This window comes from Pseudophryne corroboree, chromosome 3 (assembly GCF_028390025.1).
Source record: "Pseudophryne corroboree isolate aPseCor3 chromosome 3, aPseCor3.hap2, whole genome shotgun sequence".
Taxonomy (NCBI): domain Eukaryota; kingdom Metazoa; phylum Chordata; class Amphibia; order Anura; family Myobatrachidae; genus Pseudophryne; species Pseudophryne corroboree.
In genome coordinates, this window is record NC_086446.1 from 32,420,859 (window position 1) to 32,446,926 (window position 26,068).

The 26,068-nt window shown below is 49.3% G+C and overlaps 1 protein-coding gene across 1 annotated transcript in view; it reads left to right on the forward strand.

Annotated features, from left to right (window-relative positions):
• Positions 1-4,248: 4,248 nt before the first annotated feature.
• LOC135057108 (zinc finger protein 91-like) overlaps positions 4,249-26,068 on the forward strand; it is a 133,394-nt gene continuing 111,574 nt past the window's right edge. The window contains exons 1-4 of the mRNA XM_063963009.1: positions 4,249-4,343; positions 10,669-10,860; positions 11,935-12,013; positions 12,133-12,230. Coding sequence (XP_063819079.1) covers positions 11,980-12,013; positions 12,133-12,230 — 132 coding nt within the window. The 5' untranslated portion in view covers positions 4,249-4,343; positions 10,669-10,860; positions 11,935-11,979. The remainder of the gene's footprint in view (positions 4,344-10,668; positions 10,861-11,934; positions 12,014-12,132; positions 12,231-26,068) is intronic.

Here is a 26,068-nt window from a genome sequence, read left to right on the forward strand (position 1 = left end):
TGTGAATGGGGTCACATTGCTATACGTACTACACACATTATTGTATTATAGTGTTATACTGTTACTGCTGCTATGTCTAAAGGCAAAGGTAACATGGAGGCTGCTCCTCCTGTGCTGGTCTCATGCACGTCCTGTTTATGGGGATTATCCCCTCAGGACATTGTACAGGATGGTCTGTGTGCATCTTGCTATATCCCACCTAGCCTGCTGGCCCCACCAGCCCATGTTCAGGACCCCCATTGGTGTATTGATTTTCACAGGTTTTGGTGCAGATAGCGGACCACTTAGCTCCCACTCTGCCTCCCCCTATGGGTTTTCCACCGCAGTTACACCCTGCTTTACCAGTCCCCTCTATGCCCCCTCCCTGGGTGGAAGTTCTCTCTCACTCAGTCCAGAATCTGGACCAAACTTCTGTCGCTTTTCAGCAGATGTTACAGGATGATAGACCTTTAGCCACCAAAACACAGAGATGTGTGGTACCATCCTCACAGTCTACGCAGCTTTCAGATTATAACATACCATCTGGGGAGGCAGGCGTCTCTCTCCCTGAGTCCCCTTCGTGGGGAGGAGGAGCGTCATTCTAATGTGGATGTACCCGCACCACATTAGTGTAGGGCCATGCATAGCGGCCAAGCGGGTCCCATTCAGCGGGACCCGCTTGGCCGCAAGGCGACTGCACATGGGCGCCTATGCATCCAACCACAGCATGCTGCGTTCGGGCCGGATGGCGGGATTTCAATGAGAATATATACATTTCAATGGCCGCACTCTGTTCCATTGAAATCCCATGTGTGTCACTGGCCGGATCCTGTTCTGCAGAATCCCGCAGAACAGGATCCGTGTGCACACAAATCCCCCCACCCGGCCAAGCGGGTCCCGTTCAGCTGCTGCAACCCTGAAACCCTTCGCAGCTGTGTATGCAGAGTGCTACCCTAAACATGTGAAAGCATCACCGCCATGCAATGCTTTGCATGTCTGCGGATGGGGGCTGGATCCGGCATGTGGGGTGGACTTGCCCTCTGCTGGGCGTCCCCCCGTATGTCAGAGTAATGGATTGTAGATGTGCAAATTTTCCCACATCTACAACTCATGCTGAATCGGGCCCTTTGTTAACTTTTCCTTCGAATTCTATTGGATCCACAGGGCACCCACCCTGATGCACCTGGCTTCTGTGGGTTTCTTCTCTTGATCATCGGTTCCCTTCTCTTTTGCGTGTGCGTGTGTTTCTTGTGTGTACCAGTCTTCCTTCTCTCCTGCTCCTGCCTTGGGCTTGTTCACAAAGCTGATAGCCTGGGCTGGGGGAAGGGTATATAGGGAAGGACCAGAGCATCCTGGGAGCTCTAAAACCTTTAATTGTTTGGTGCCCGGTCCTATCCGACCACCTACACCCCAATGTTTTCCCTGTGGATCCTATGGACCTTGAAATAAAAGAGTTAAGTAAGGTGCCACAAAGTGTCTGGAGCGCTGTACAAGGTATATAAGAAGTAACGGTAATACAACAAATCAGTGGTCGTGTTTTTCCACGTTGAAGGTATGGCTTTTCGGTCGCAATTCTTCCATGAAGACAACTTCTGGCCATACTTCTCCGTACAGTAGATGCGTGTGCCTGGGTCTCACTGGTTTCTGCCAGTTCTGAGGTGACGGAGGGATGCTGGCCGAATGTTTTATTTTTTTAAAGGGGCAATCACTTACAAGGCAAAACCATGCCTTGTAAGTGACTGCCCCTTTGAAAAACATCTGAGCCCGGACGGCATTCTGCATAGCTGCCAAACTCGGGCGTCATTACATCCGACCCCATGTGTTTTGTTACTATGCCCAGTGTTGCCATGGTGTATGACCTGTGACATGAAACTGTTTTCCACAACCTCACATTTGTAGCAGAGACTGGCTGTTCCTCACCCAGTTTTAAGCCTCCTACACAGCTGTTTCTGTTACTGTTTCAACCTACATATTAAAATTATGATCATTAGCACCAGTTTGGTATGATTGGGTAATCAGACACCTGACTATAATCCTACAAAATCCATGACTTTGTGTAAGTGTACCTAGAAGTACTGACGCTGTTTTGAAGGCAAAGGATGGTCACATATATATATATATATATATATATATATATATATTCCTATTTCCCACCTGAAGAATACCTATGTTACTTGTCATCTTCCTAACACAGTGGTTCTCAAACTCGGTCCTCAGGACCCCACACAGTGCATGTTTTGCAGGTAACCCAGCAGGTGCACAGGTGTATTAATTACTCAATGACACATTTTAAAAGGTCCACAGGTGGAGCCAATTATTTCACTTGTGATTCTGTGAGGAGACCTGCAAAACATGCACCGTGTGGGGTCCTGAGGACCGAGTTTGAGAACCTGTGTACTATATCATGATCAAATTGCTTCTGTATTTATTTAAAAACTGGATGTCTTGTCCATTTTTTTTTATTAATAATAATGATAATGATAATAAATGCTTCAATCAAATAAAATGGATACAGATAATCTAGAACAGTGCATGTTTTGCAGGTAACCCAGCAGGTGCACAGGTGTATTAATTACTAACTGACACATTTTTAAAGGTCCACAGGTGGAGCTAATTATTTCAATTGTGATTCTGTGAGGAGACCTGCAAAACATGCACTGTGTGGGCCCCCGAGGACCGAGTTTGAGAACCTGTGTCCTAACATATCGGGAAGTATGAGAATTAGTGATGAGTCAGTCAGTGAGTGAGTGAGGGATATATATATATAATCAGTGACGTGCGGTGTGTGTGTGTGTGTGTGTATATATATATATATATATATATATATATATATATATATATATAAAACCAATGGAGGGAGGCGGCACTCAAGAGACTCTTAACCGATCAACAAGTGTGTTTTATTGCATCACACTCAGCACACGCGGAAGTGACAGTTTCTCGGCCTGTCCAGCATGCGTGTGGGGGCTGGACGAGAGTAACCATTGAATAATACATCAATAGAAAAAAAAAATCATAAATCATAAATAAAATATACCAAACCTCACAGTGGTGTAACAGTAGTGTAAACCACATGGTGTATAGGTAGACTCTCATAAAATAAAAATATATATACAAAGTAGGATATCATGAGCTAAACAAATGAGGATGGTAACGCGATCTAATATCATGGATCACAGAATCCTAAAAATCATACAGACTAATATATAGTGTTTAATGCAAATAATTGCATATGCTAAACGTAAATTTATAAAAAAAATCATCTGAGATTTAAGGATTCGTTCAGCCCCCTTGGGTGAATTGTATCAAGTAAATGAATCCACTTAAATTTCTAGCTGCTGCAGTAGTAGTATTGTATTTAATAATCAGAATTCTACACCTGCTTGATTTTTGATGATGTTTAGCAACTGCCTGTAATTGACGCAGGGCGGTTCACATGCTAATGCGTGTAGCTATAAAAGTCAGGATTCATGTCTGACAGGCCAGCCTCCTGATGAAGTAATATGCGAAACGCGTTGAGGCGTGGCTTGCCAGACATGCTATGTGCATCAGGTGACTGGTTCCTGCGAGTTTCCTCCGCACGGTGTCCCAACAAGCTGCGACTGTGTAGCCGGCGGAACGGCGTGAGGTCCGGAACATAGGACAGCAGTATCCAGGTCATGCGAGTGGAGTTTCTTGTTATATCATGAGGCAACCAGCCCACACAGTGAGATCTAATTTTTTATTCAATGGACGTTTTTATTCTGTTCTAAAAAAGTGACCTGCACTACATATATATATATATATATATATATATATATATATATATATGTCTATATATATATATATAGAGAGAGAGAGAGAGAGAGAGAGAGACATTACATTAGTAGCAGTATAGGTAAAAATGGGAGGTAATGATACTAGCAGTGCAGTAATACATAGGCGGTAATTATCAACATATGGTTGCATATAAATGGGAACTGGATCTGGCTGAGAAGGAGGAATTCATTATGTGCTTCTCATGTATGTATGTTATGTGTCATCCATGTATGTCATGTGTGTGTCCCTAAGAGCGTAACTATTGACTGCAATAAGCGTCTTTCGGGCTGTGCGTTCCACCTGACTTCCGGGTTGTGCGGGCCACCTGACTTCCGGGCTGTGCGGTCCACCTGACTTCCGGGCTGTGCGGTCCACTTAACTTCCGGGCTGTGCGTTTCACGTAACTTGCGGTCTATGCGTTCCACCTGACTTCCGGGCTATGCGTTCCAAATGGCTTCCGCCATTTCAGCTCCAGCTGACTCCCGGATTGCCTCGTTCCAACACTAGGAAGTGGTCTCTATGAGGGGAGATTGTCACACAGGAGACGCCATTGCTTCTGGCGGCCGGTAATGATGTCATTAATATACATGGGGAGCAGCCTGTGGTGTCCTGGTATTTTTATTATACAGATGACGCAGCCTGAGGTGTCCTGTTGTTATTATTATTATACAGGGGGAGCAGCCTGTGGTGTCCTGTTGTTCTTATACAGGGGGAGCAGCCTGTGGTGTCCTGATATTGTTATACAGGGGGAGGAGCATGTGGTGTCCTGTTTTTATACACGGGAACAGCCTGTGTTGTTATTATACAGGGGGAGCAGCCTGTGGTCTCCTGTTGTTATTATACAGGGGGAGCAGCCTGTGGTCTCCTGTTGTTATTATACAGGGGGAGCAGCCTGTAGTGCCTGTTACTATTATACAGGCGGAGCAGCCTGTTGTGTCCTGTTGTTATTAAACAGGGGTAGCAGCATGTGGTGTCCTGTTATTGTTAAACATAGGGAGCAACCTGGGTGTTGTTAATAATCATATTTTCTCTTATGTCCTAGAGGATGCTGGGGACTCCGTAAGGACCATGGGGATAGACGGGTTCCGCAGGAGACATGGGCACTAAAAAGAACTTTAGATATGGATGATGCCCCTCCTCCAGACCTCAGTTTTATACTGTGCCCAGAGGAGACTGGGTGCATTACAGGGAGCTCTCCTGAGTTTCCTGAAAGAAAGTATTTTTGTTTAGGTTTTTTAATTTCAGGGAGCCTGCTGGCAACAGGCTCCCTGCATCGAGGGACTGAGGAGAGAGAAGCAGACCTACTTAAATGCTAGGCTCTGCTTCTTAGGCTACTGGACACCATTAGCTCCAGAGGGAGTCGGAACGCAGGTCTCTCCTAGCTGTTCGTCCTGGAGCCGCGCCGCCGTCCTCCTCACAGAGCCGGAAGATAGAAGCCGGGTGAGTATGAGAAGAAAAGAAGACTTCAGAGGCGGCAGAAGACTTCAGATCTTCACTGAGGTAACGCTGCGCGCCATTGCTCCCACACAAAACACAAACGGCAGGCACTGTAAGGGTGCAGGGCGCAGGGGGGGCGCCCTGGGCAGCAATTTAAACCTCTGGGACTGGCAAAAAGAGTATATATATAGGCTCTGCACTGTATATTGGAGATCCCCCTCCAGTTTTTAAAAGGAATCAAGCCGGACCGAAGCCCGCCGCTGAGGGGGCGGAGCTTGATCCCTCAGCACTCACCAGCGCCAGTTTCTCCACAGCACACCGCTGAGAAGCTGGCTCCCCGGACTCTCCCCTGCTGAACACGGTGACAGAGGGTTTTAAAGAAGGGGGGGGCACATAATTTGGCGCAGTGGATATATATATAATAAAAGCGCTATCTGGGTATTTTTTCCATGGTCATTGGCGCTGGGTGTGTGCTGGCATACTCTCTCTCTGTCTCTCCAAAGGGCCTTGTGGGGGAACTGTCTCCAGATAGAGAATTCCCTGAGTGTGTGGGGTGTCGGTACGCGTGTGTCGGCATGTCTGAAGCGGAAGGCTCTTCTAGGGAGGAGGTGGAGCAAATGAGTGTGGTGTCTCCGTCGGCAACGCCGATACCTGACTGGTTGGATATGTGGAATGTTTTAAATGCAAACGTGAATTTATTACACAAAAGGTTGGACAAAGCAGAGTCCAGGGAATGGGTCTCAAAAGCGGCCACTATCCCAAGTAGTAGACACTGATACCGACACGGATTCTGACTCCTGTGTCGACTACGATGATGCAAAGTTGCAGCCAAAATTGGCTAAAAGTATTAATTACATGATTATTGCAATAAAAGATGTGTTGCATATCACAGATGATCCCTCTGTCCCTGACACGAGGGTGCGCATGTATAAGGAAAAGAAACCTGAGGTAACCTTTCCCCCATCTCATGAGCTGAACGAGTTATTTGAAAAGGCTTGGGAATCTCCAGACAAAAAACTGCAGATTTCCAAAAGGATTCTTATGGCGTATCCTTTCCCGGCTAAGGACAGGATACGGTGGGAATCCTCCCCAAGGGTGGACAAAGCGTTGACACGCTTATCCAAAAAGGTAGCGCTGCCATCTCAAGATACGGCAACCCTCAAGGATCCTGCTGATCGCAGGCAGGAGACTACCTTGAAGTTAATTTACACACATACTGGTACCTTACTCAGACTGGCGATAGCGTCGGCTTGGGTTTGTAGCTCTGTAGCAGCGTGGACAGATACCTTATCTGCTGATATAGATACAATGGATAAGGAAACCATTTTATTGACCCTGGGTCATATTAAAGATGCTGTCCTATATATGAGAGATGCTCAGAGAGACGTTGGTCTACTGGGTTCCAGAGCCAACGCTATGGCGATTTCTGCTAGACGAGCCCTATGGACCCGACAATGGACGGGTGATGCCGACTCGAAGAGGCATATGGAGGTTTTACCTTACAAGGGTGAGGAAAAAGGAAGGTCTCACAGACCTAGTTTCCACAGCTACGGCAGGTAAATCAACTTTTTTGCCTTATGTTTCCTCACAGCATAAGAAAACGCCACATTATCAGATGCAGTCCTTTCGGTCGCATAAACCTAAGAGAGTACGGGAATCTTCCTTTCTTGCCAGAGGTAAGGGCAGGGGGAAAAAGCTGCCAACCACAGCTAGTTCCCAGGAGCAGAAGTCCTCCCCGGCCTCTACAAAATCCACCGCATGACGCTGGGGCTCCGCTGAGGGAGTCCACCCCAGTGGGGGCACGTCTTCGACTTTTCAGCCATGTCTGGGTTCACTCACAGGTGGATCCCTGGGCAATAGAAATTGTTTTCCAGGGTTACAAGCTGGACTTCGAAGAGGTGCCTCCTCGCCGGTTTTTCAAATCGGCCCTACCGGCTTCTCCCCCAGAGAGGGAGATAGTTTTAAATGCAATTCAAAAATTGTGTCTTCAACAAGTGTTGGTCAAAGTTCCCCTGCTTCAGCAGGGGATGGGGTATTACTCAACCCTGTTTGTAGTCCTGAAACCGGACGGTCCGGTCAGACCCATTTTAAATTTAAAATCCTTAAACCTATACTTAAAAAGGTTCAAGTTCAAGATGGAATCGCTCAGAGCGGTCATCTCCAGCCTGGAAGGAGGGGATTATATGGTGTCCCTGGACATAAAGGATGCATACCTTCAGGTCCCCATATATCCACCTCATCAGGCGTTCCTGAGATTTGCTGTACAGGATTGTCATTACCAATTTCAGACGTTGCCGTTTGGGCTTTCCACGGCCCCGAGGATTTTCACCAAGGTAATGGCGGAAATGATGGTGCTCCTGCGCAAGCAGGGTGTCACAATTATCCCGTACTTGGACGATCTCCTAATAAAAGCGAGATCAAGAGAGCAGTTGCTGAACAGAGTATCACTTTCCCTGATGGTGTTGCAACAGCACGGCTGGATTCTCAATATCCCGAAGTCACAGTTGGTTCCAACGACTCGTTTGCCTTTCTTAGGCATGATTCTGGATACAGAACAGAAAAGGGTTTATCTTCCGATGGAAAAGGCCCAAGAACTCATGAATTTGTCAGGGACCTATTGAAGCCAAAAAGGGTGTCGGTGCATCACTGCACTCGAGTTCTGGGAAAGATGGTGGCGTCTTAAGAGGCCATTCCATTCGTCAGGTTCCATGCGAGGACTTTTCAATGGGACTTTCTGGACAAGTGGTCCGGGTCACATCTACAGATTCATCAGATGATCCCCCTGTCCCCCAGGGCCAGAGTATCTCTCCTGTGGTGGCTGCAGTGTGCTCACCTTCTAGAGGGTCGCAGGTTCGGCATTCAGGACTGGGTTCTGGTAACCACGGACGCGAGCCTCCGAGGTTGGGGAGCAGTCACACAGGGAAGAAACTTCCAAGGTCTGTGGTCAAGCCAGGAGTCTTGTCGTCACATCAACGTTCTGTAGTTGAGGGCCATATACAACGGCCTTCATCAAGCGGAGAATTTGCTTCGCGACCTACCGGTTCTGATTCAGTCAGACAACATCACCGCAGTGGCGCATGTAAACCGCCAAGGCGGAACAAAGAGCAGAGTGGCAATGGCAGAAGCCACCAGGATTCTTCACTGGGCGGAAATTCATGTAAGCGCTCTGACAGCAGTCTTCATTCCGGGAGTGGACAACTGGGAAGCAGACTTCCTCAGCAGACACGATCTACATCCAGGAGAGTGGGGACTTCATCAGGAAGTCTTCGCAGAGATTGCAAGTCAGTGGGGACTACCTCAGATAGACATGATGGCGTCACGCCTCAACAAGAAACTACTGAGGTATTGCGCCAGGTCAAGTGACCCTCAGGCGGTGGCAGTAGACGCCCTGGTGACACCGTGGGTGTTCCAGTCGGTCTATGTGTTTCCTCCTCTTTCTCTCATCTCCAAGATATTGAGAATCATAAGACGAAGAGGAGTACAGACAATTCTCATTGTTCCAGATTGGCCGCGAAGGGCCTGGTATCCAGATCTGCAGAAAATGCTCACAGAAGATCCGTCGCCTCTTCCTCTCAGAGAGGACCTGTTACAACAGGGGCCCTGTCTGTTCCAAGACTTACCGCGGCTGCGTTTGACGGCATGGCGGTTGAGCGCCGGATCCTAGCGTAAAAGGGAATTCCGGATGAGGTCATTCCTACTCTGATAAAGGCTAGGAAGGACGTGACAGCAAAACATTATCACCGTATGTGGCGGAAGTATGTATCTTGGTGTGAGTCCAAGAATGCTCCTCCGGAAGAATTCCATCTGGGCCGTTTCCTTCACTTCCTACAGATTGGAGTGAATTTGGGCCTAAAATTAGGCTTCATTAAGGTTCAGATTTCGGCCCTATCCATTTCTTTCAGAAGGAATTGGCTTCTCTCCCAGAAGTACAGACCTTTGTGAAGGGAGTGCTGCATATCCAGCCTCCTTTTGTTCCTCCAGTGGCACCCTGGGACCTTAACGTGGTGTTGCTGTTCCTTAAGTCTCACTGGTTTGATCCTCTTAAAACGGTGGAATTAAAGTTTCTCACTTGGAAAGTGGTCATGCTGTTGGCCTTGGCATCGGCAAGGCGAGTGTCGAAGTTGGCGGCTTTATCGCACAAAAGCCCCTATCTCATTTTCCATGTGGATAGAGCGGAGTTGCGGACTCGTCCTCAATTTTTGCCCAAGGTGGTTTCATCTTTTCATATGAACCAACCGATTGTGGTGCCTGTGGCTACGCGGGACTTGGAGGATTCCGAATCACTTGATGTGGTCAGGGCTTTGAAAATTTATGTGGCCAGAACGGCTCGGGTTAGGAAAACAGAGGCACTGTTTGTCCTGTATGCACCCAGCAAGGTTGGCGCTCCTGCTTCTAAGCAGACTATTGCTCGCTGGATCTGTAACACGATTCAGCAGGCTCATTTTACGGCTGGATTACCGTTACCGAATTCTGTAAAGGCCCATTCCACTAGGAAGGTGGGCTCTTCTTGGGCGGCTGCCCGAGGTGTCTCGGCATTACAGCTTTGCCGAGCGGCGACTTGGTCGGGTTCAAACACCTTTGCAAAGTTCTACAAGTTTGATACCCTGGCTGATGAGGACCTCATGTTTGCTCAATCGGTGCTGCAGAGTCATCCGCACTCTCCCGCCCGTTTTGGAGCTTTGGTATAATCCCCATGGTCCTTACGGAGTCCCCAGCATCCTCTAGGACGTAAGAGAAAATAAGATTTTAAACCTACCGGTAAATCTTTTTCTCCTAGTCCGTAGAGGATGCTGGGCGCCCGTCCCAGTGCGGACGAAATTCTGCAAGACTTGTATATAGTTTTGCTTACATAAGGGTTATGTTACAGTTTTGATCAGTCTCGGGCTGATGCTGTTTTGTTTCATACTATTAACTGGTTCGTATATTCCACGTTATACGGTGTGGATGGTGTGGGCTGGTATGAATCTTGCCCTTAGGTTAACAAAATCCTTTACTCGTACTATCCGTCTCTTCTGGGAACAGTTTCTCTAACTGAGGTCTGGAGGAGTGGCATAGAGGGAGGAGCCAGTGCACACCCATATCTAAAGTTCTTTTTAGTGCCCATGTCTCCTGCGGAGCCCGTCTATCCCCATGGTCTTTACGGAGTCCCCAGCATCCTCTACGGACTAGGAGAAAAAGATTTACCAGTAGGTTTAAAATCTTATCATCATCATCATCATTATTATACAGGGGGAGCAGTTTGTGGTGTCCTCTTGTTATACAGAGAAAGTAGCATGTGGTGTCCTGTTATTGTTTTATTTATACTATACTGTACTATGCTATATACTCTACAAGCCTTCATTGTAGAGTATATAGCTTAATACAGTATAGTATTAAACTATATACTCTACAATGAAGGCTTGTAGAGTATATAGTTTAATAATTTTTTTAATTGATGTCTCCCCCTATAAACAGGATTACACAGTAGTGAAGAAGACATCCGGTGAGTGTGAGACACCCAGCAGCCGCCCCCGTGTGTCAGGAGGACTAAGCAGGACCCAGAGCCTCGTCACGGTGCCTCCACCTCACTCACTGATACATGAGAGACACAATGACCAGAAGATCCTGGAACTCACCAACAAGATCATTCAGCTGCTGACTGGAGAGGTGACTGCTGGGAATGGGACATTATACAGTAACAGCAGGGGATGTGTCTGGGTGATGACTGAAGAGGTGACTGCTGGGAATGGGATATTATACAGTAACACCAGGGGGGCATTATACGGTAACACCAGGGGGCGTGTCTGGGTGATGACTGGAGAGGTGACTGCTGGGAATGGGACATTATACAGTAACACCAGGGGACGTGTCTGGGTGATGACTGGAGAGGTGACTGCTGGGAATGGTACATTTATACAGTAACCACCAGGGGATGTGTCTGGGTGATGACTGGAGAGGTGACTGCTGGGAATGGGACATTATACAGTAACACCAGGGGACATGTCTGGGTGATGACTGGAGAGGTGACTGCTGGGAATGGGACATTATACAGTAACACCAGGGAATGTGTCTGGATGATGACTGGAAAGGTGACTGCTGGGAATGGGACATTATACGGTAACACCAGGGGGCGTGTCTGGGTGATGACTGTAGAGGTGACTGCTGGGAATGGGACATTATACGGTAAAACCAGGGGATGTGTCTGGGTGATGACCGGAGAGGTGACTGCTGGGAATAGGGCTTTATACAGTAACACCAGGGGACGTGCCTGGGTGATGACTGGAGAGGTGACTGCTGGGAATGGGACATTATACAGTGACACCAGGGGACGTGTCTGGGTGATGACTGGAGAGGTGACTGCTGGGAATGGGGCATTATACAGTAACACCAGGGGATGTGTCTGGGTGATGACTGGAGAGGTGACTGCTGGGAATGGGGCATTATACAGTAACACCAGGGGATGTGTCTGGGTGATGAATGGGGAGGTGACTGCTGGGAATGGGGCATTATACAGTAACACCAGGGGACGTGTCTGGGTGATGACTGGAAAGGTGACTGCTGGGAATGGGACATTATACAGTGACACCAGGGGACGTGTCTGGGTGATGACTGGAGAGGTGACTGCTGGGAATGGGGCATTATACAGTAACACCAGGGGATGTGTCTGGGTGATGACTGTATCACTGTGTGTGTTAATTTCCTATAAGGTGTCAGGATGTCACTGTCTCTCTCTCCATGCAGGAAGGGGAGTATATAGAAGAACACAGGGGTCTGCACAAGGACGTGATGATGGAGAATCACCGGCCCCTTACATCACTGGGTAAGAGGAGACGGTCATGTATTGTACAGGGGAGAGCAGGTATGGGGGCCTCCTATATACACACATCACCTGATAATCACATATATACACTGTACTCAGTCACTGTGTGTCTCCTACAGATGGACCCAGTAACAGAGATACCCCAGAGAGATGTCCCCGTCCTCTGTATTCCCAAGACTGTACAGAGGAGAATCACAGGATCCCACAGGAGGATCAGGTAGGTGGGATTTAGGATTTCACCGTATAGTAATATATAAAGTGACTCTCTATGTCAGTACTCCATGGCAGACAGTCCCCACACAAGGTTACGTGAGTAATGAGGCTTCTCCACATTACTTCTGTTATTTCCTGTCTGGGTCAGTTAGTAGTGTGTGGGCTCTATGTAACAGAGACTCATCAGACCCTCTCATCATTTTTGGCAATACACCATGTTAGTTCTTCAGGCTGAGGACGGGCAGGCTGACCCAAGTACATCACACTGCTCTCCCTGAGAGCGCCAGGTAAGATGTGATTAGCTGGGAACATTGAGCTAACACCAGTTCTGGTGGCAGGGGTGGAAGAAACCATGCCTGGAGGCAGGGTGGAGCCGGGGAGCCTGATCTCTCATATTGATGTAGTCATACTTATCTTCGCTGTGATGCGACTATTCTCAGCCGCTGATTGCTCCATTAATTTCTAATGGAAGTCATTAAGCAGTTGTTGGCTGTGAATTGCCGCATCGCGGTAAGATGAGCATGGCTACATCTGTACTTGGAAGTCATCTGCTCAAGGTGAGCCCCTAAATCAGGAGGGTATTTATGTGCTGTCTACCGAAACTTAGTGATTAGTGGTTTCCCTCAGTGCCCGTGCAGAATCTTTGGGGGAGAAGATGACAAACAAGTGCAGCAGGTGATGAAGGTCTCTCTGCACAACATGAAGGAGTAACGCAGACCAGTCATTGGGCCCATTCTGACCCATGTTCACTGATGACAGAGCCTACAGTGGACACATGAGCATCAGAACCCACCATGGAGCAACAGAAGAAGGTGGCCTGGTCTGATGAATAACTTTCTTCAGGTTTATGACTAAGTACGGCTGCTTAGTGTACCTGGGAAAGAGATGGCACCAGGATGGCATATAGGAAGAAGTTAAGCCAGCGGAGGAAATGTCTTGCTCTGGGCAATATTCTGCTGGGAAACCTTGGGTCCTGGAATTCATGTGGAAGTTACTTTGAAACGTACCACCTACCAGGGACGTGCAGTCAGGGGAGGCAGTGCCTCCCCTGTCATAATAATTAAAATAATAAAAAGAAGATATTTATAACAGAGTCTGTGATAAATATCTTCTTTTATTATTTTCATAATCTCTCTCCCCCGTGAAAATGTTGGGCTGGGAGGCAGCGGGAGAGGTGCCTCCTGCACCTAACATTAAAGTCCGGGCAGCGGGGGTGGGCAGGGGGCTGTGAAAGCCCATTGAGAAAGTATAGGGAAGCGGCACCTATACTGGTGCCGCAATGACAGGGGCGTGCATTCAGCCCCGACGAATGCACGCCCCTGTCACTGCCCCAGATGTGATTGGCCCAGCGGATCCAGTGCTGGATCCGCTGTCCAATCAATAGCGAGCCCCCTTCCCGGCTGCAGCAGGCGCCGCTGACTGACTGACAACAGGGGTAATAATTGACCCCTAGTGTCTGAGCGGCGCTACAGTGGGAGAGACGTCATGAGTCATGACGTCTCTCCCATAGTACAGCAGAGACGAGCCGGCGGCCGGAGACGGATGACGGCACTGCAGGAGCTGTAAGTATGTTTTTTTTTATTTTTTATTTTTTATATATGTGTGTGATTGAGGCGCAGCTATGTGGGCACAATTACCAGGGCCGCAGCAACGGGGGCACAACTACCAGGGGCGCAGCTATGGGGGCACAATTACCAGGGGCGCAGCAACGGGGGCACAACTACCAGGGGCGCAGCTATGGGGGCACAATTACCAGGGGTGCAGCAACGGGGGCACAACTACCAGGGGCGCAGCTACGGGGGCACAACTACCAGGGGCGCAGCTACGGGGGCACAACTACCAGGGGCGCAGCTATGGGGGCACAATTACCAGGGGCGCAGCAACGGGGGCACAACTACCAGGGGCGCAGCTATGGGGGCACAATTACCAGGGGAGCAGCAACGGGGGCACAACTACCAGGGGCGCAGCTACGGGGGCACAACTACCAGGGGCGCAGCTAGGGGGCACAACTACCACGGGCACAACTACAAGGGGCGCAGCTACGGGGGCATAACTACCAGGGGCGCAGCTACGGGGGCATAACTACCAGGGGCGCAGCTACGGGGGCACAACTACCAGGAGCGCAGCTACGGGGGCACAACTACCAGGGGCACAGCTACGGGGGCACAACTACAAGGTGCGCAGCTACGGGGGCACAACTACCAGGGGCGCAGCAACGGGGGCACAACTACCAGGGGCGCAGCTATGGGGGCACAATTACCAGGGGGGCAGCTATGGGGGCACATCTACCAGGGGCGCAGCAACGGGGGCACAACTACCAGGGGCGCAGCTACGGGGGCACAACTACAAGGGGCACATCTACGGGGGCACAACTACAAGGGGCGCAGCTACGGGGGCACAACTACCAGGGGCGCAGCTACGGGGGCGCAGCTACGGGGGCACAACTACAAGGTGCGCAGCTACGGGGGCACAACTACCAGGGGCGCAGCAACGGGGGCACAACTACCAGGGGCGCAGCTATGGGGGCACAATTACCAGGGGCGCAGCAACGGGGGCACAACTACCAGGGGCGCAGCAACGGGGGCACAACTACCAGGGGCGCAGCTACGGGGGCACAACTACCAGGGGCGCAGCTACGGGGGCACAACTACCAGGGGCGCAGCTACGGGGGCACAACTACAAGGGACACATCTACGGGGGCACAACTACAAGGGGCGCAGCTACGGGGGCACAACTACAAGGGGCGCAGCTACGGGGGCACAACTGCAAGGGGCGCAGCTACGGGGGCACAACTACAAGGGGCGCAGCTACGGGGGCACAACTACCAGGGGTGCAGCTACGGGGGCACAACTACAAGGGGCGCAGCTACAGGTGGCACAGCAACTGGGGACACAGCTACAAGGGGCACAGCAACTGCGGGCACAACTACAAGGGGCACAGCAACTGGGGGCACAATTACAGGGGGCACAGCCACAAGGGGCACAACTACTGGGGGCAATGCTACTGGGGGCACAACTACAGGGGGCACAACTACTCAGGGCACTGCTACAAGGGGCACAGCTACAGGGGGCACAGCAACTGGGGGCACAGCCACTGGGGGCAAAGCTACAGGCCAGCCGGCAGCAGCACTCTCCCCTGTCTGTGCTAACGTCTTCTCGCGTCAGCGAGAACATAATAATCATTAATTTCTCTCTCTCTCTCTCTCTCTCTCTCTCTCTCCTACTTTCGATTACTTCGTTTGTAAGTATAATTTTCATTTTTACAGGTACCCCTATTGGATTCTACTGGACAAGTGGACGTGACCGGCGTGGGATGTAGGTAAGTAATCTCTCTCTCATTTTTACAGGAACCACCTATTGGATTCTACTGGACAAGTGGACGTGACCGGCGTGGGATGTAGGTAAGTATGTGTGAGTGTGTAAGTGTGTTTTAATAAATTTTCTCTGACGTCCTAGTGGATGCTGGGAACTCCGTAAGGACCATGGGGAATAGATGGGCTCCGCAGGAGACTGGGCACTCTAAAAGAAAGATTAGGTACTATCTGGTGTGCACTGGCTCCTCCCACCATGACCCTCCTCCAGACCTCAGTTAGATTTCTGTGCCCGGCCGAGCTGGATGCACACTAGGGGCTCTCCTGAGCTCCTAGAAAGAAAGTTTATTTTAGGTTTTTTATTTTACAGTGAGAAATGCTGGCAACAGGCTCACTGCATCGAGGGACTAAGGGGAGAAGAAGCGAACCTACCTGCTTGCAGCTAGCTTGGGCTTCTTAGGCTACTGGACACCATTAGCTCCAGAGGGATCGACCGCATGGAACTGGCCTTGGTGTTCGTTCCCGGAGCCGCGCCGCCGTCCCCCTTACAGAGCCAGAAGCAAGAAGAGGTCCGGAAAATCTTCGGCAGAAGACTTCGGTCTTCACCAAGGTAGCGCACAGCACTGCAGCTGTGCGCCATTGCTCCTCATGCACACTTCACACTCTGGTCACTGAGGGTGCAGGGCGCTGGGGGGGGCGCCCTGAGGGCAATATATGACACCTTGGCTGGCAAATCTACATCATATATAGTCCTAGAGGCTATATAGATGTAAAATGACCCCTGCCAGTATTCCAGAAAAAGCGGGAGAAAGTCAGTTGAAAAAGGGGCGGTGCTTCTCCCTCAGCACACTGGCGCCATTTTCTCTTCACAGTGCAGCTGGAAGACAGCTCCCCAGGCTCTCCCCTGTAGTTTTCAGGCTCAAAGGGTTAAAAAGAGAGGGGGGGCACAAAATTTAGGCGCAATATTGTATATACAAGCAGCTATTGGGAAAAATTCACTCAATATAGTGTTAATCCCAAAATTTATATAGCGCTCTGGTGTGTGCTGGCATACTCTCTCTCTGTCTCCCCAAAGGGCTGTGTGGGGTCCTGTCCTCAGTCAGAGCATTCCCTGTGTGTGTGCGGTGTGTCGGTACGGCTGTGTCGACACGTTTGATGAGGAGGCTTATGTGATGGCAGAGCAGATGCCGATAAATGTGATGTCGCCCCCTGTGGGGCCGACACCAGAGTGGATGGATAGGTGGAAGGTATAAACCGACAGTGTCAACTCCTTACATAAAAGGCTGGATGACGTAACAGCTATGGGACAGCCGGCTTCTCAGCCCGCGCCTGCCCAGGCGTCTCGAAGGCCATCAGGGGCTCAAAAACGCCCGCTCCCTCAGATGGCAGACACAGATGTCGACACGGAGTCTGACTCCAGTGTCGACGAGGTTGAGACATATACACAATCCACTAGGAACATCCGTTACATGATCCCGGCAATAAAAAATGTGTTACACATTTCTGACATTAACCCAAGTACCACTAAAAAAGGGTTTAATGTTTGGGGAGAAAAAGCAGGCAGTGTTTTGTTCCCCCATCAAATGAGTGAATGAAGTGTGAAAAAGCGTGGGTTCCCCCGATAAGAAACTGGTAATTTCTCAAAAGTTACTGATGGCGTACCCTTTCCCGCCAGAGGATAAGTTACGCTGGGAGATATCCCCTAGGGTGGATAAGGCGCTCACACGTTTGTCAAAAAAGGTGGCACTGCCGTCTTAGGATACGGCCACTTTGAAGGTACCTGCTGATAAAAAGCAGGAGGCTATCCTGAAGTCTGTATTTACTCACTCAGGTACTAGACTGAGACCTGCAGATAGTGCTGCTGCAGCGTGGTCTGTAACCCTGTCAAACAGGGATACTATTTTGCGAACATAAGACGTCGTCTTATATATGAGGGATGCACAGAGGGATATTTTGCCGGCTGGCATCCAGAATTAATGCAATGTCCATTCTGTCAGGAGGGTATTAGAGACCCGACACTGGACAGGTGATGCTGACTTTAAAAGGCACATAGAGCCTTATAAGGGTGAGGAATTGTTTGGGGATGGTCTTTGGGACCTCGTATCCACAGCAACAGCTGGGAAGAAATTTTTTTACCTCAGGTTTCCTCACAGCCTAAGAAAGCACTGTATTATCAGGTACAGTCCTTTCGGCTTCAGAAAAGCAAGCGGGTCAAAGGCGCTTCCTTTCTGCACAGAGACGAGGGAAGAGGGAAAAAGGCTGCACCAGTCAGCCAGTTCCCAGAATCAAAATTCTTCCCCCGCTTCCTCTGAGTCCACCGCATGACGCGGGGGCTCCACAGGCGTAGCCAGGTACGGTGGGGGGCCGCCTCAAAAATTTCAGCGATCAGTGGGCTCGCTCACAGGTGGATCCCTGGAGCCTTCAAGTAGTATCTCAGGGGTACAAGCTGGAATTCGAGGCGTCTCCCCCCCGCCGTTTCCTCAAATCTGCCTTGCCGACAACTCCCTCAGGCAGGGAGGCGGTGCTAGAGGCAATTCACAACCTGTATTCCCAGCAGGTGATAGTCAAGGTGCCCCTACTTCGACAAGGACGGGGTTACTATTCCACACTGTTTGTGGTACCGAAACCGGACGGTTCGGTGAGACCCATTTTAAATTTGAAATCCTTGAACACATACATAAAAAAATTCAAGTTCAAGATGGAATCGCTCAGGGCGGTTATTGCAAGCCTGGAGGAGGGGGATTACATGGTATCCCTGGACATCAAGGATGCTTACCTACATGTCCCCATTTACCATACTCACCAGGAGTACCTCAGATTTGTGGTACAGGCTTGCCATTACCAATTCCAAACACTGCCGTTTGGACTGTCCACGGCACCGAGGGTCTTTACCAAGGTAATGGCAGAAATGATGATACTCCTTCGAAAAAAGGGAGTTTTAATTATCCCGTACTTGGACGATCTCCTTATAAAGGCGAGGTCCAAGGAGCAGTTGTTGGTCGGAGTAGCACTATCTCGGGAAGTGCTACAACAGCACGGATGGATTCTATACATTCCAAAGTCACAGCTGGTTCCTACCACACGCCTACTGTTCCTGGGGATGGTTCTGGACACAGAACAGAAAAAAAGTGTTTCTCCCGCAGGAGAAAGCCAAGGAGCTGTCATCTCTAGTCAGAGACCTCCTGAAACCAAAACAGGTATCGGTGCATCACTGCACACGAGTCCTGGGAAAAATGGTAGCTTTTTACGAAGCAAAATTCCATTCGGCAGGTTCCATGCAAGAACCTTTCAGTGGGACCTCTTGGACAAGTGGTCGGGATCGCATCTTCAGATGCATCGGCTGATAACCCTGTCTCCAAGGACCAGGGTATCTCTACTGTGGTGGCTGCAGAGTGCTCATCTTCAAGAAGGCCGCAGATTCGGCATACAGGACTGGGTCCTGGTAACCACGGATGCCAGCCTTCGAGGCTGGGGGGCAGTCACACAGGGAAGAAATTTACAAGGACTTTGGTCAAGTCAGGAGTCGTCCCTACACATAAATATTCTGGAACTGAGGGCCATTTACAATGCCCTAAGTCTGGCAAGGCCTCTGCTTCAAAACCAGCCGGTACTGATCCAATCAGACAACATCACGGCAGTCGCCCATGTAAACCGACAGGGCGGCACAAGAAGCAGGATGGCGATGGCAGAAGCCACAAGGATTCTCCGATGGGCGGAAAATCACGTCTTAGCACTGTCAGCAGTGTTCATTCCGGGAGTGGACAACTGGGAAGCAGACTTCCTCAGCAGACACGACCTACACCCGGGAGAGTGGGGACTTCATCCAGAAGTCTTCCAACTGTTGGTAAACCGTTGGGAAAGGCCACAGGTGGACATGATGGCGTCCCGCCTAAACAAAAAACTAGATATTGCGCCAGGTCAAGGGACCCTCAGGCAATAGCTGTGGACGCTCTAGTGACACCGTGGGTGTACCAGTCGGTTTATGTATTCCCTCCTCTGCCTCTCATACCAAAGGTACTGAGAATAATAAGAAAACGAGGAGTAAGAACGATACTCGTGGTTCCGGATGGGCCAAGAAGAGCTTGGTACCCAGAACTTCAAGAAATGATATCAGAGGACCCATGGCCTCTACCGCTCAGACAGGATCTGCTACAGCAGGGGCCCTGTCTGTTCCAAGACTTACCGTGGCTGCGTTTGACGGCATGGCGGTTGAATTCCGTATCCTAAAGGAAAAGGGCATTCCGGAAGAAGTCATTCCTACGCTGATAAAAGCCAGGAAAGAAGTAACCGCAAACCATTATCACCGTATTTGGCGAAAATATGTTGCGTGGTGTGAGGCCAGGAAGACAGAGGAATTTCAGCTGGGTCGTTTTCTGCACTTCCTACAGTCAGGGGTGACTATGGGCCTAAAATTGGGTTCCATTAAGGTCCAGATTTCGGCTCTGTCGATTTTCTTCCAGAAAGAACTGGCTTCACTGCCTGGAGTTCAGACATTTGTAAAGGGAGTGCTACATATTCAGCCCCCTTGTGTGCCTCCTGTGGCACCTTGGGATCTCAACGTGGTGTTGAGTTTCTTAAAATCACATTGGTTTGAGCCACTTAAAACTGTGGATTTGAAATATCTCACGTGGAAAGTGGTCATGTTATTGGCCTTGGCTTCGGCCAGGCGTGTGTCAGAATTGGCGGCTTTGTCATGTAAAAGCCCCTATCTGATTTTCCATATGGATAGGGCAGAATTGAGGACTCGTCCCCAGTTTCTCCCTAATGTGGTATCACCTTTTCACTTGAACCAACCTATTGTAGTGCCTGCGGCTACTAGGGACTTGGAAGATTCCAAGTTACTGGACGTAGTCAGGGCCTTAAAAATTTATATTTCCAGGACGGCTGGAGTCAGGAAAACTGACTCGCTTTTTATCCTGTAGGCACCCAACAAAATAGGTGCTCCTGCTTCTAAGCAGACTATTGCTCGCTGAATTTGTAGCACAATTCAGCTGGAGCATTCTGCGGCTGGATTGCCGCATCCTAAATCAGTAAAAGCCCATCCCACGAGGAAAGTGGGCTCATCTTGGGCGGCTGCCCGAGGGGTCTCGGCTTTACAATTTTGCCGAGCTGTAACTTGGTCAGGGGCAAACACGTTTGCTAAATTCTACAAAATTGATACCCTGGCTGAGGAGGACCTTGAGTTCTCTCATTCGGTGCTGCAGAGTCATCCGCACTATCCCGCCCGTTTGGGAGCTTTGGTATAATCCCCATGGTCCTTACGGAGTTCCCAGCATCCACTAGGACGTCAGAGAAAATAAGATTTTACTCACCGGTAAATCTATTTCTCGTAGTCCGTAGTGGATGCTGGGCGCCCATCCCAAGTGCGGATTGTCTGCAATACTTGTATGTAGTTATTGCCTAACTAAGGGTTATTGTTGAGCCATCTGTTGAGAGGCTCAGTTATATTTCATACTGTTAACTGGGTGTAGTATCACGAGTTATACGGTGTGATTGGTGTGGCTGGTATGAGTCTTACCCGGGATTCAAAATCCTTCCTTATTGTGTCAGCTCTTCCGGGCACAGTATCCTAACTGAGGTCTGGAGGAGGGTCATGGTGGGAGGAGCCAGTGCACACCAGATAGTACCTAATCTTTCTTTTAGAGTGCCCAGTCTCCTGCGGAGCCCGTCTATTCCCCATGGTCCTTACGGAGTTCCCAGTATCCACTACGGACTACGAGAAATAGATTTACCAGTGAGTAAAATCTTATTTTTACTTTCACGGTGTGTGTGTTGCGTTTTTATTTGGGTATTTTTTTTGTTGTAGAACTACAGGTACCAGCGGGCCCGTTATTTCCCCACATGCTGGTCCTTGAGGTTCTCCAAGTACCAGCAAGCGGGGGAGGCTTGCTGGGCCTTGTAGCTCCACAACAAAAAACAATATTCTTTTTTTTGCACACTTATGGCTATCAGCCCGGCACCCACCGCCCAGGGGTGCTGGGGACAGCCTCGGGCTTCACCCCTAGCCCTTGGGTGCCTGGAGGGGGGGGAGACACCTTGATTTAAGGGGTCCCCACTCCTCCAGGGAACCCCGGCCAGGGGTGACTAGTTGGGGGGGTAATGCCACGGCCACAGGGACCTACATAAATGTGTCCCCTGGCTGTGGCATTATGTCCCTGGCTAGTGGAGCCCGGTGCTGGTTTTAAAAATACGGGGGACCCCTACATCTTTTGTCCCCCGTATTTTTGGAACCAGGACCGGTCTAAGAGCCCGGTGCTGGTTGTCTAAATACGGGGAACCCCTGTCCAATTTTTCCCCAGTATTTAAACAACCAGGACCGGCTCAAAGAGCCCGAGGCTGGTTATGCTTAGGAGGGGGGACCTCACACATTTTTTTTTTTACATTTTTTAACCCATTCAGACCCTTCTCCATTAAGTTAATGGAAGCCCTGGACAACAAAATTGAATTCATGTCCTCCTCCCACTTCCTTCCCAAACACTAATTTTTATTTATTTTTCTATAAAAATGTACACTAGATCACAAGTATGATGAGCAGGCAGGCAGCGGGCATTGGCGGCATCGGACTGAGATGCAAATTAGTGGCGGAGGGCTGGGTCAGTTGACGGTAGGCAAGTTTGTAAGCCGTTGGCGGTGGCAGCAGACATTGGCTTAGAGGCAGTAGTGGGCATTGGCTCGGCGGCGGTAGGGGTAATCAGCAGGATCTGGCGGACATTATGGCTGCAGTGCCTCACCAGCCACTGACCTCACCGCACGCCACTGCCACCTACCTAACCATTGTGGCAAACCAAGTACACCCCTTCATGGCAGCTGTATTACTTGAGGGCAGTGACCTCTCTCAGCAGGATAATACACCCAGCCTCTCTGCATACGTTGTTCAGGAATGGTTTGAAGAACATTACAAACATTTGACGTTCTCCGTCTTATCCAGCATTTGTGGGATGTGCTGGAGAAACATACACAAAATGGAGGAAAAGAAGTAATCCCGCGCACTATCAAGCAGCCGCAGTGGGTGTGAACGAGTATGTGCCACCTGTCATATGCAACAATAGAAATACAACCAAAATGATGTTTACACCCTCTATGGCGCTCGAGCAGGTGGTTAACACAATGTCTCTAGCATCCATAAGGGATATTGAGGAGACTTAGTACGATGGGGTATAGACGGGGTCCAAAGGAGCCAGTGCACTTTAAAGTGCCCCCTCCTACAGCCAGTTTAAAAAAAGTGCCCTCAGGAGAGGATGCACATCTCTGCAGGTCCAGAGAGTTTTTCTTCTTTTAAACTTTTATTATTTTTGGTATACTGTTTGGGCAACAGCATACCTGCACCGTGGGAGTTAGGGGAGGGGAGGGACGGTCACCAGCCTTGCGAGGTGTCAGAGCCGCTTCCCCGCTGCAGGACCACCGTCATGAGAGGTTGGTTGTTCAGCGGGGGCACCGTGCCTTAGCTGTTGCAATCGCAGCACGCCACGCACCCCTAACAGTAGCCTGAAGGTGACGGCAGTGGTGAGTACAAACTGGGGGCACCGCTAGGGGGGTCCTCCGGTTCAAAGTGCGGCTGACATGCAGGGGAGGCATACGGGACCCTGGGGGGACCCGCTATAGCCCCCTGGGTACACTGGCTAGCGGTGGCTTAAACTAGCACTTGTGTGATGTTTTTAAGCAATTTAGGAGACATTGCCAGTATAAAAATCTCTGTAGCTCTGGCACCATTAGGGGGGGCGGAGCTTCCTCAGAGCGGGACCAGCGGCATTTTGACATCTTCCTCTGCTTACTGCAGCAGGCTCACACATCTCCTCCTGACACTCAGAAAACGCTGGAAAACTGGTACAGGGTGTAGCAAAGGGGGTGAGCCGCTTTTGTACACAATCTGTGTCCTATACAGGGCATAAATCATAGGTGTTTCACTGTGATATAGCACCTCACTGGGACTGTGTAGCTTGGGTGTGCTGGTCTTTTCTCTCTGTGTGTCTCCTCTCACATACAGTAAGGGCAGGCTTCCTAAGTATTACTGTCTGTGTGTATGTCATTGTGATTACTGTGAACATGGGTAAATACAAATTGTGCAGTGTATGCCACACCAGATTCTCTCCCTTATCATCTGATTCTGTATCATGTGAACAATGCAGCCAATCTTCACAACTCAGTGAGGGGGCTGGGGGAGAGGGTCCAGATCCCTCCTGGCTAGGGGCCCTTAAAAATATGATGTCTGATATGTCATCACAACTCACTGCTAATGCTCAGAAAATCAGCTACTACAACAGGCTGTTGCAGACTTATCTGCTAGGGCAGATATTAACCCCCCCCCCCCGTCTCTAGCTCAGGACCACAAAAGCGTGGTTTACCTGCTCTACTCTCTGATTCAGATGATGAGATACAGGAGGAGGGGGAGGAATAGGATCCCGTTAGTGGGGATTCCACTTCTGCTCAGGGTATTGAACCACTCATTCTGGCTATACGCGACGTGTTAAAGCTCCCTCTAGTGGACGCTGCGCCACAGCAGTCGTTTTTCTTTACACAAAACAAGCCTAATGTCACTTTTCCTGATTCTGCAGAATTAGATGACCTGTTTAAGTTAGCCTGGAAAAATCCAGACAAAAAATACCTAGGGCCAAATGTAATAGAGTGAGAGTTTCAGAAAGTGAGAGATTTTGGTAAGGTTTTTCAGGGTTTTTTTTTAAAGTGGCAATCATTTACACTGCAAAACCAGGTTGCTCTTGCTGTATAAATGATCACCACTTTAAAAAAAAAATCTGCAAAACCTTACCAAATCTCTCACTTTTCCAAACTCTTACATTTGGCCCCAAGTGTCAAAAAGATTTTTTGCACACTTTCCCATTTGCTCCTGTAGGCAGGAAATTATGAGAAGAACCCCCGGGGGTCGACGTATCAGTCTCTCGACTGTCAAAAAAGGTGGTGCTGCCTGCCCCGGGCTCCTTTACTATACAGAAAAATAGAGACTACACTAAAGTCTGTCTACACAGCAGCAGGTGTATCGTAAAGGCCGGTCATAGTGGGTTGCTGGAGGGTTGCTGGATGACCCATGCCATTCATACGTGGACGGTGACTCTCCTGAAGCACAATCAGGACACTGCACGCATCCTGTGTGACTCGCTCAAGGAGATGGGCAATATTAATGCTAGGACTTCTGCCATGGCAGTGTCTGCGTGCAGGGCCTTGTGGTTGCGTCTGTGGATAGCAGACGCAGAATCCAAGCGCAATGTGGAATCCCTCCCCTTTTCTGTGGAATGGCTCTTTGGGGTTGAGTTGGATACGTGGGATTCCAAAGTCACAGCTGGGAAATCCACGTTTCTCCCCTCTGGGGCCCCACTGGCGAGGCGTTACTACCCGGGGCCATCTCTTCAGCCCTTTCGGTGTAACAGATTTTGATCTAGGGCCAGAGGTGCCTCCAATGCGACTAGAGGCACCAGAGGTAAGACAAAAAGACCTGCAAACACCGGTTCTCCGGAACAGAGCACCAGTTTTGTTTCCACTAAGGCCTCAGCATGACGGTGCCCACCCAGCCCAAAGGAGTCTCGAGGTGGGAGCTTGATTGCGTCACTTCAGCCGCGTCTGGGAGGTTTCCTGCCAGGATACCTGGGCAAGGGAACTCATTTCTCAGGGCTACATGCTGGAGTTCAACGGTGCTCCTCCCCAACGATTTTTCAAATCAAGCTCACCAGCTTTGAAGGATACGCAAGTTGCGTTGCAACAGGCCATCCAAAAGTTAGTCCAGTCCAACGTCATTGTTCCAGTACCAATACCACAACGAGGCAGGGGTTATTACTCCAACCTGTTTGTGGTACCGAAGCTGGACGGTTCGGTAAGGCCCATTTTGAATCTAAAGTCCTTGAACCCTTACCTAAAGGTTTTCAAGTTCAATTTACTACGATATAAAAATGTGCGTATATATAACTGCCCCCACACTCAAAGTGTATGGACAGGTATATACACCCTCCGGCGCCAGCAACTACCATGCAGTTGGAGATCAAATAATAGTGCGGACTGCTGCTCCTAATTATAAGGATAATTGCATTCCTTATATTGAACCAAAAAACACTCTAACTACAGGGGTGTGACCCCCTGTAGAAAATCAGAAGCGCTGTCCGCACTAATTAAGGGGACAATGAGAAAAATATTCACAATAAAAAATTATATATAATTCTAGATATAAATATATTATATTTTATTAACATATAATGCTGCAGCATAACAGACAATTATTCAGTACATAATATGCATATTCTAAATCATCATAAAAGTAATATTCCACATATAATGATAAAACATTAATATCTCGCTATGATTCAGAGGCTTGGACTTTAATATTTCTGATTTTCACAGTGTCCACTGATAAGATAATGAATTGGCTGGGATTAGCTTCTCAAACACTGGTTATGTTCATGTGTCCTTAATTAATTTGTGTCCAGTGAGAACATGTGTGCACATATATATTAATTTGAAATAGGTAATTACCATATGATATTAGCCTTTACGTCAGCTCCAAATTCAATCTGATAAGGACAATCCCGGTA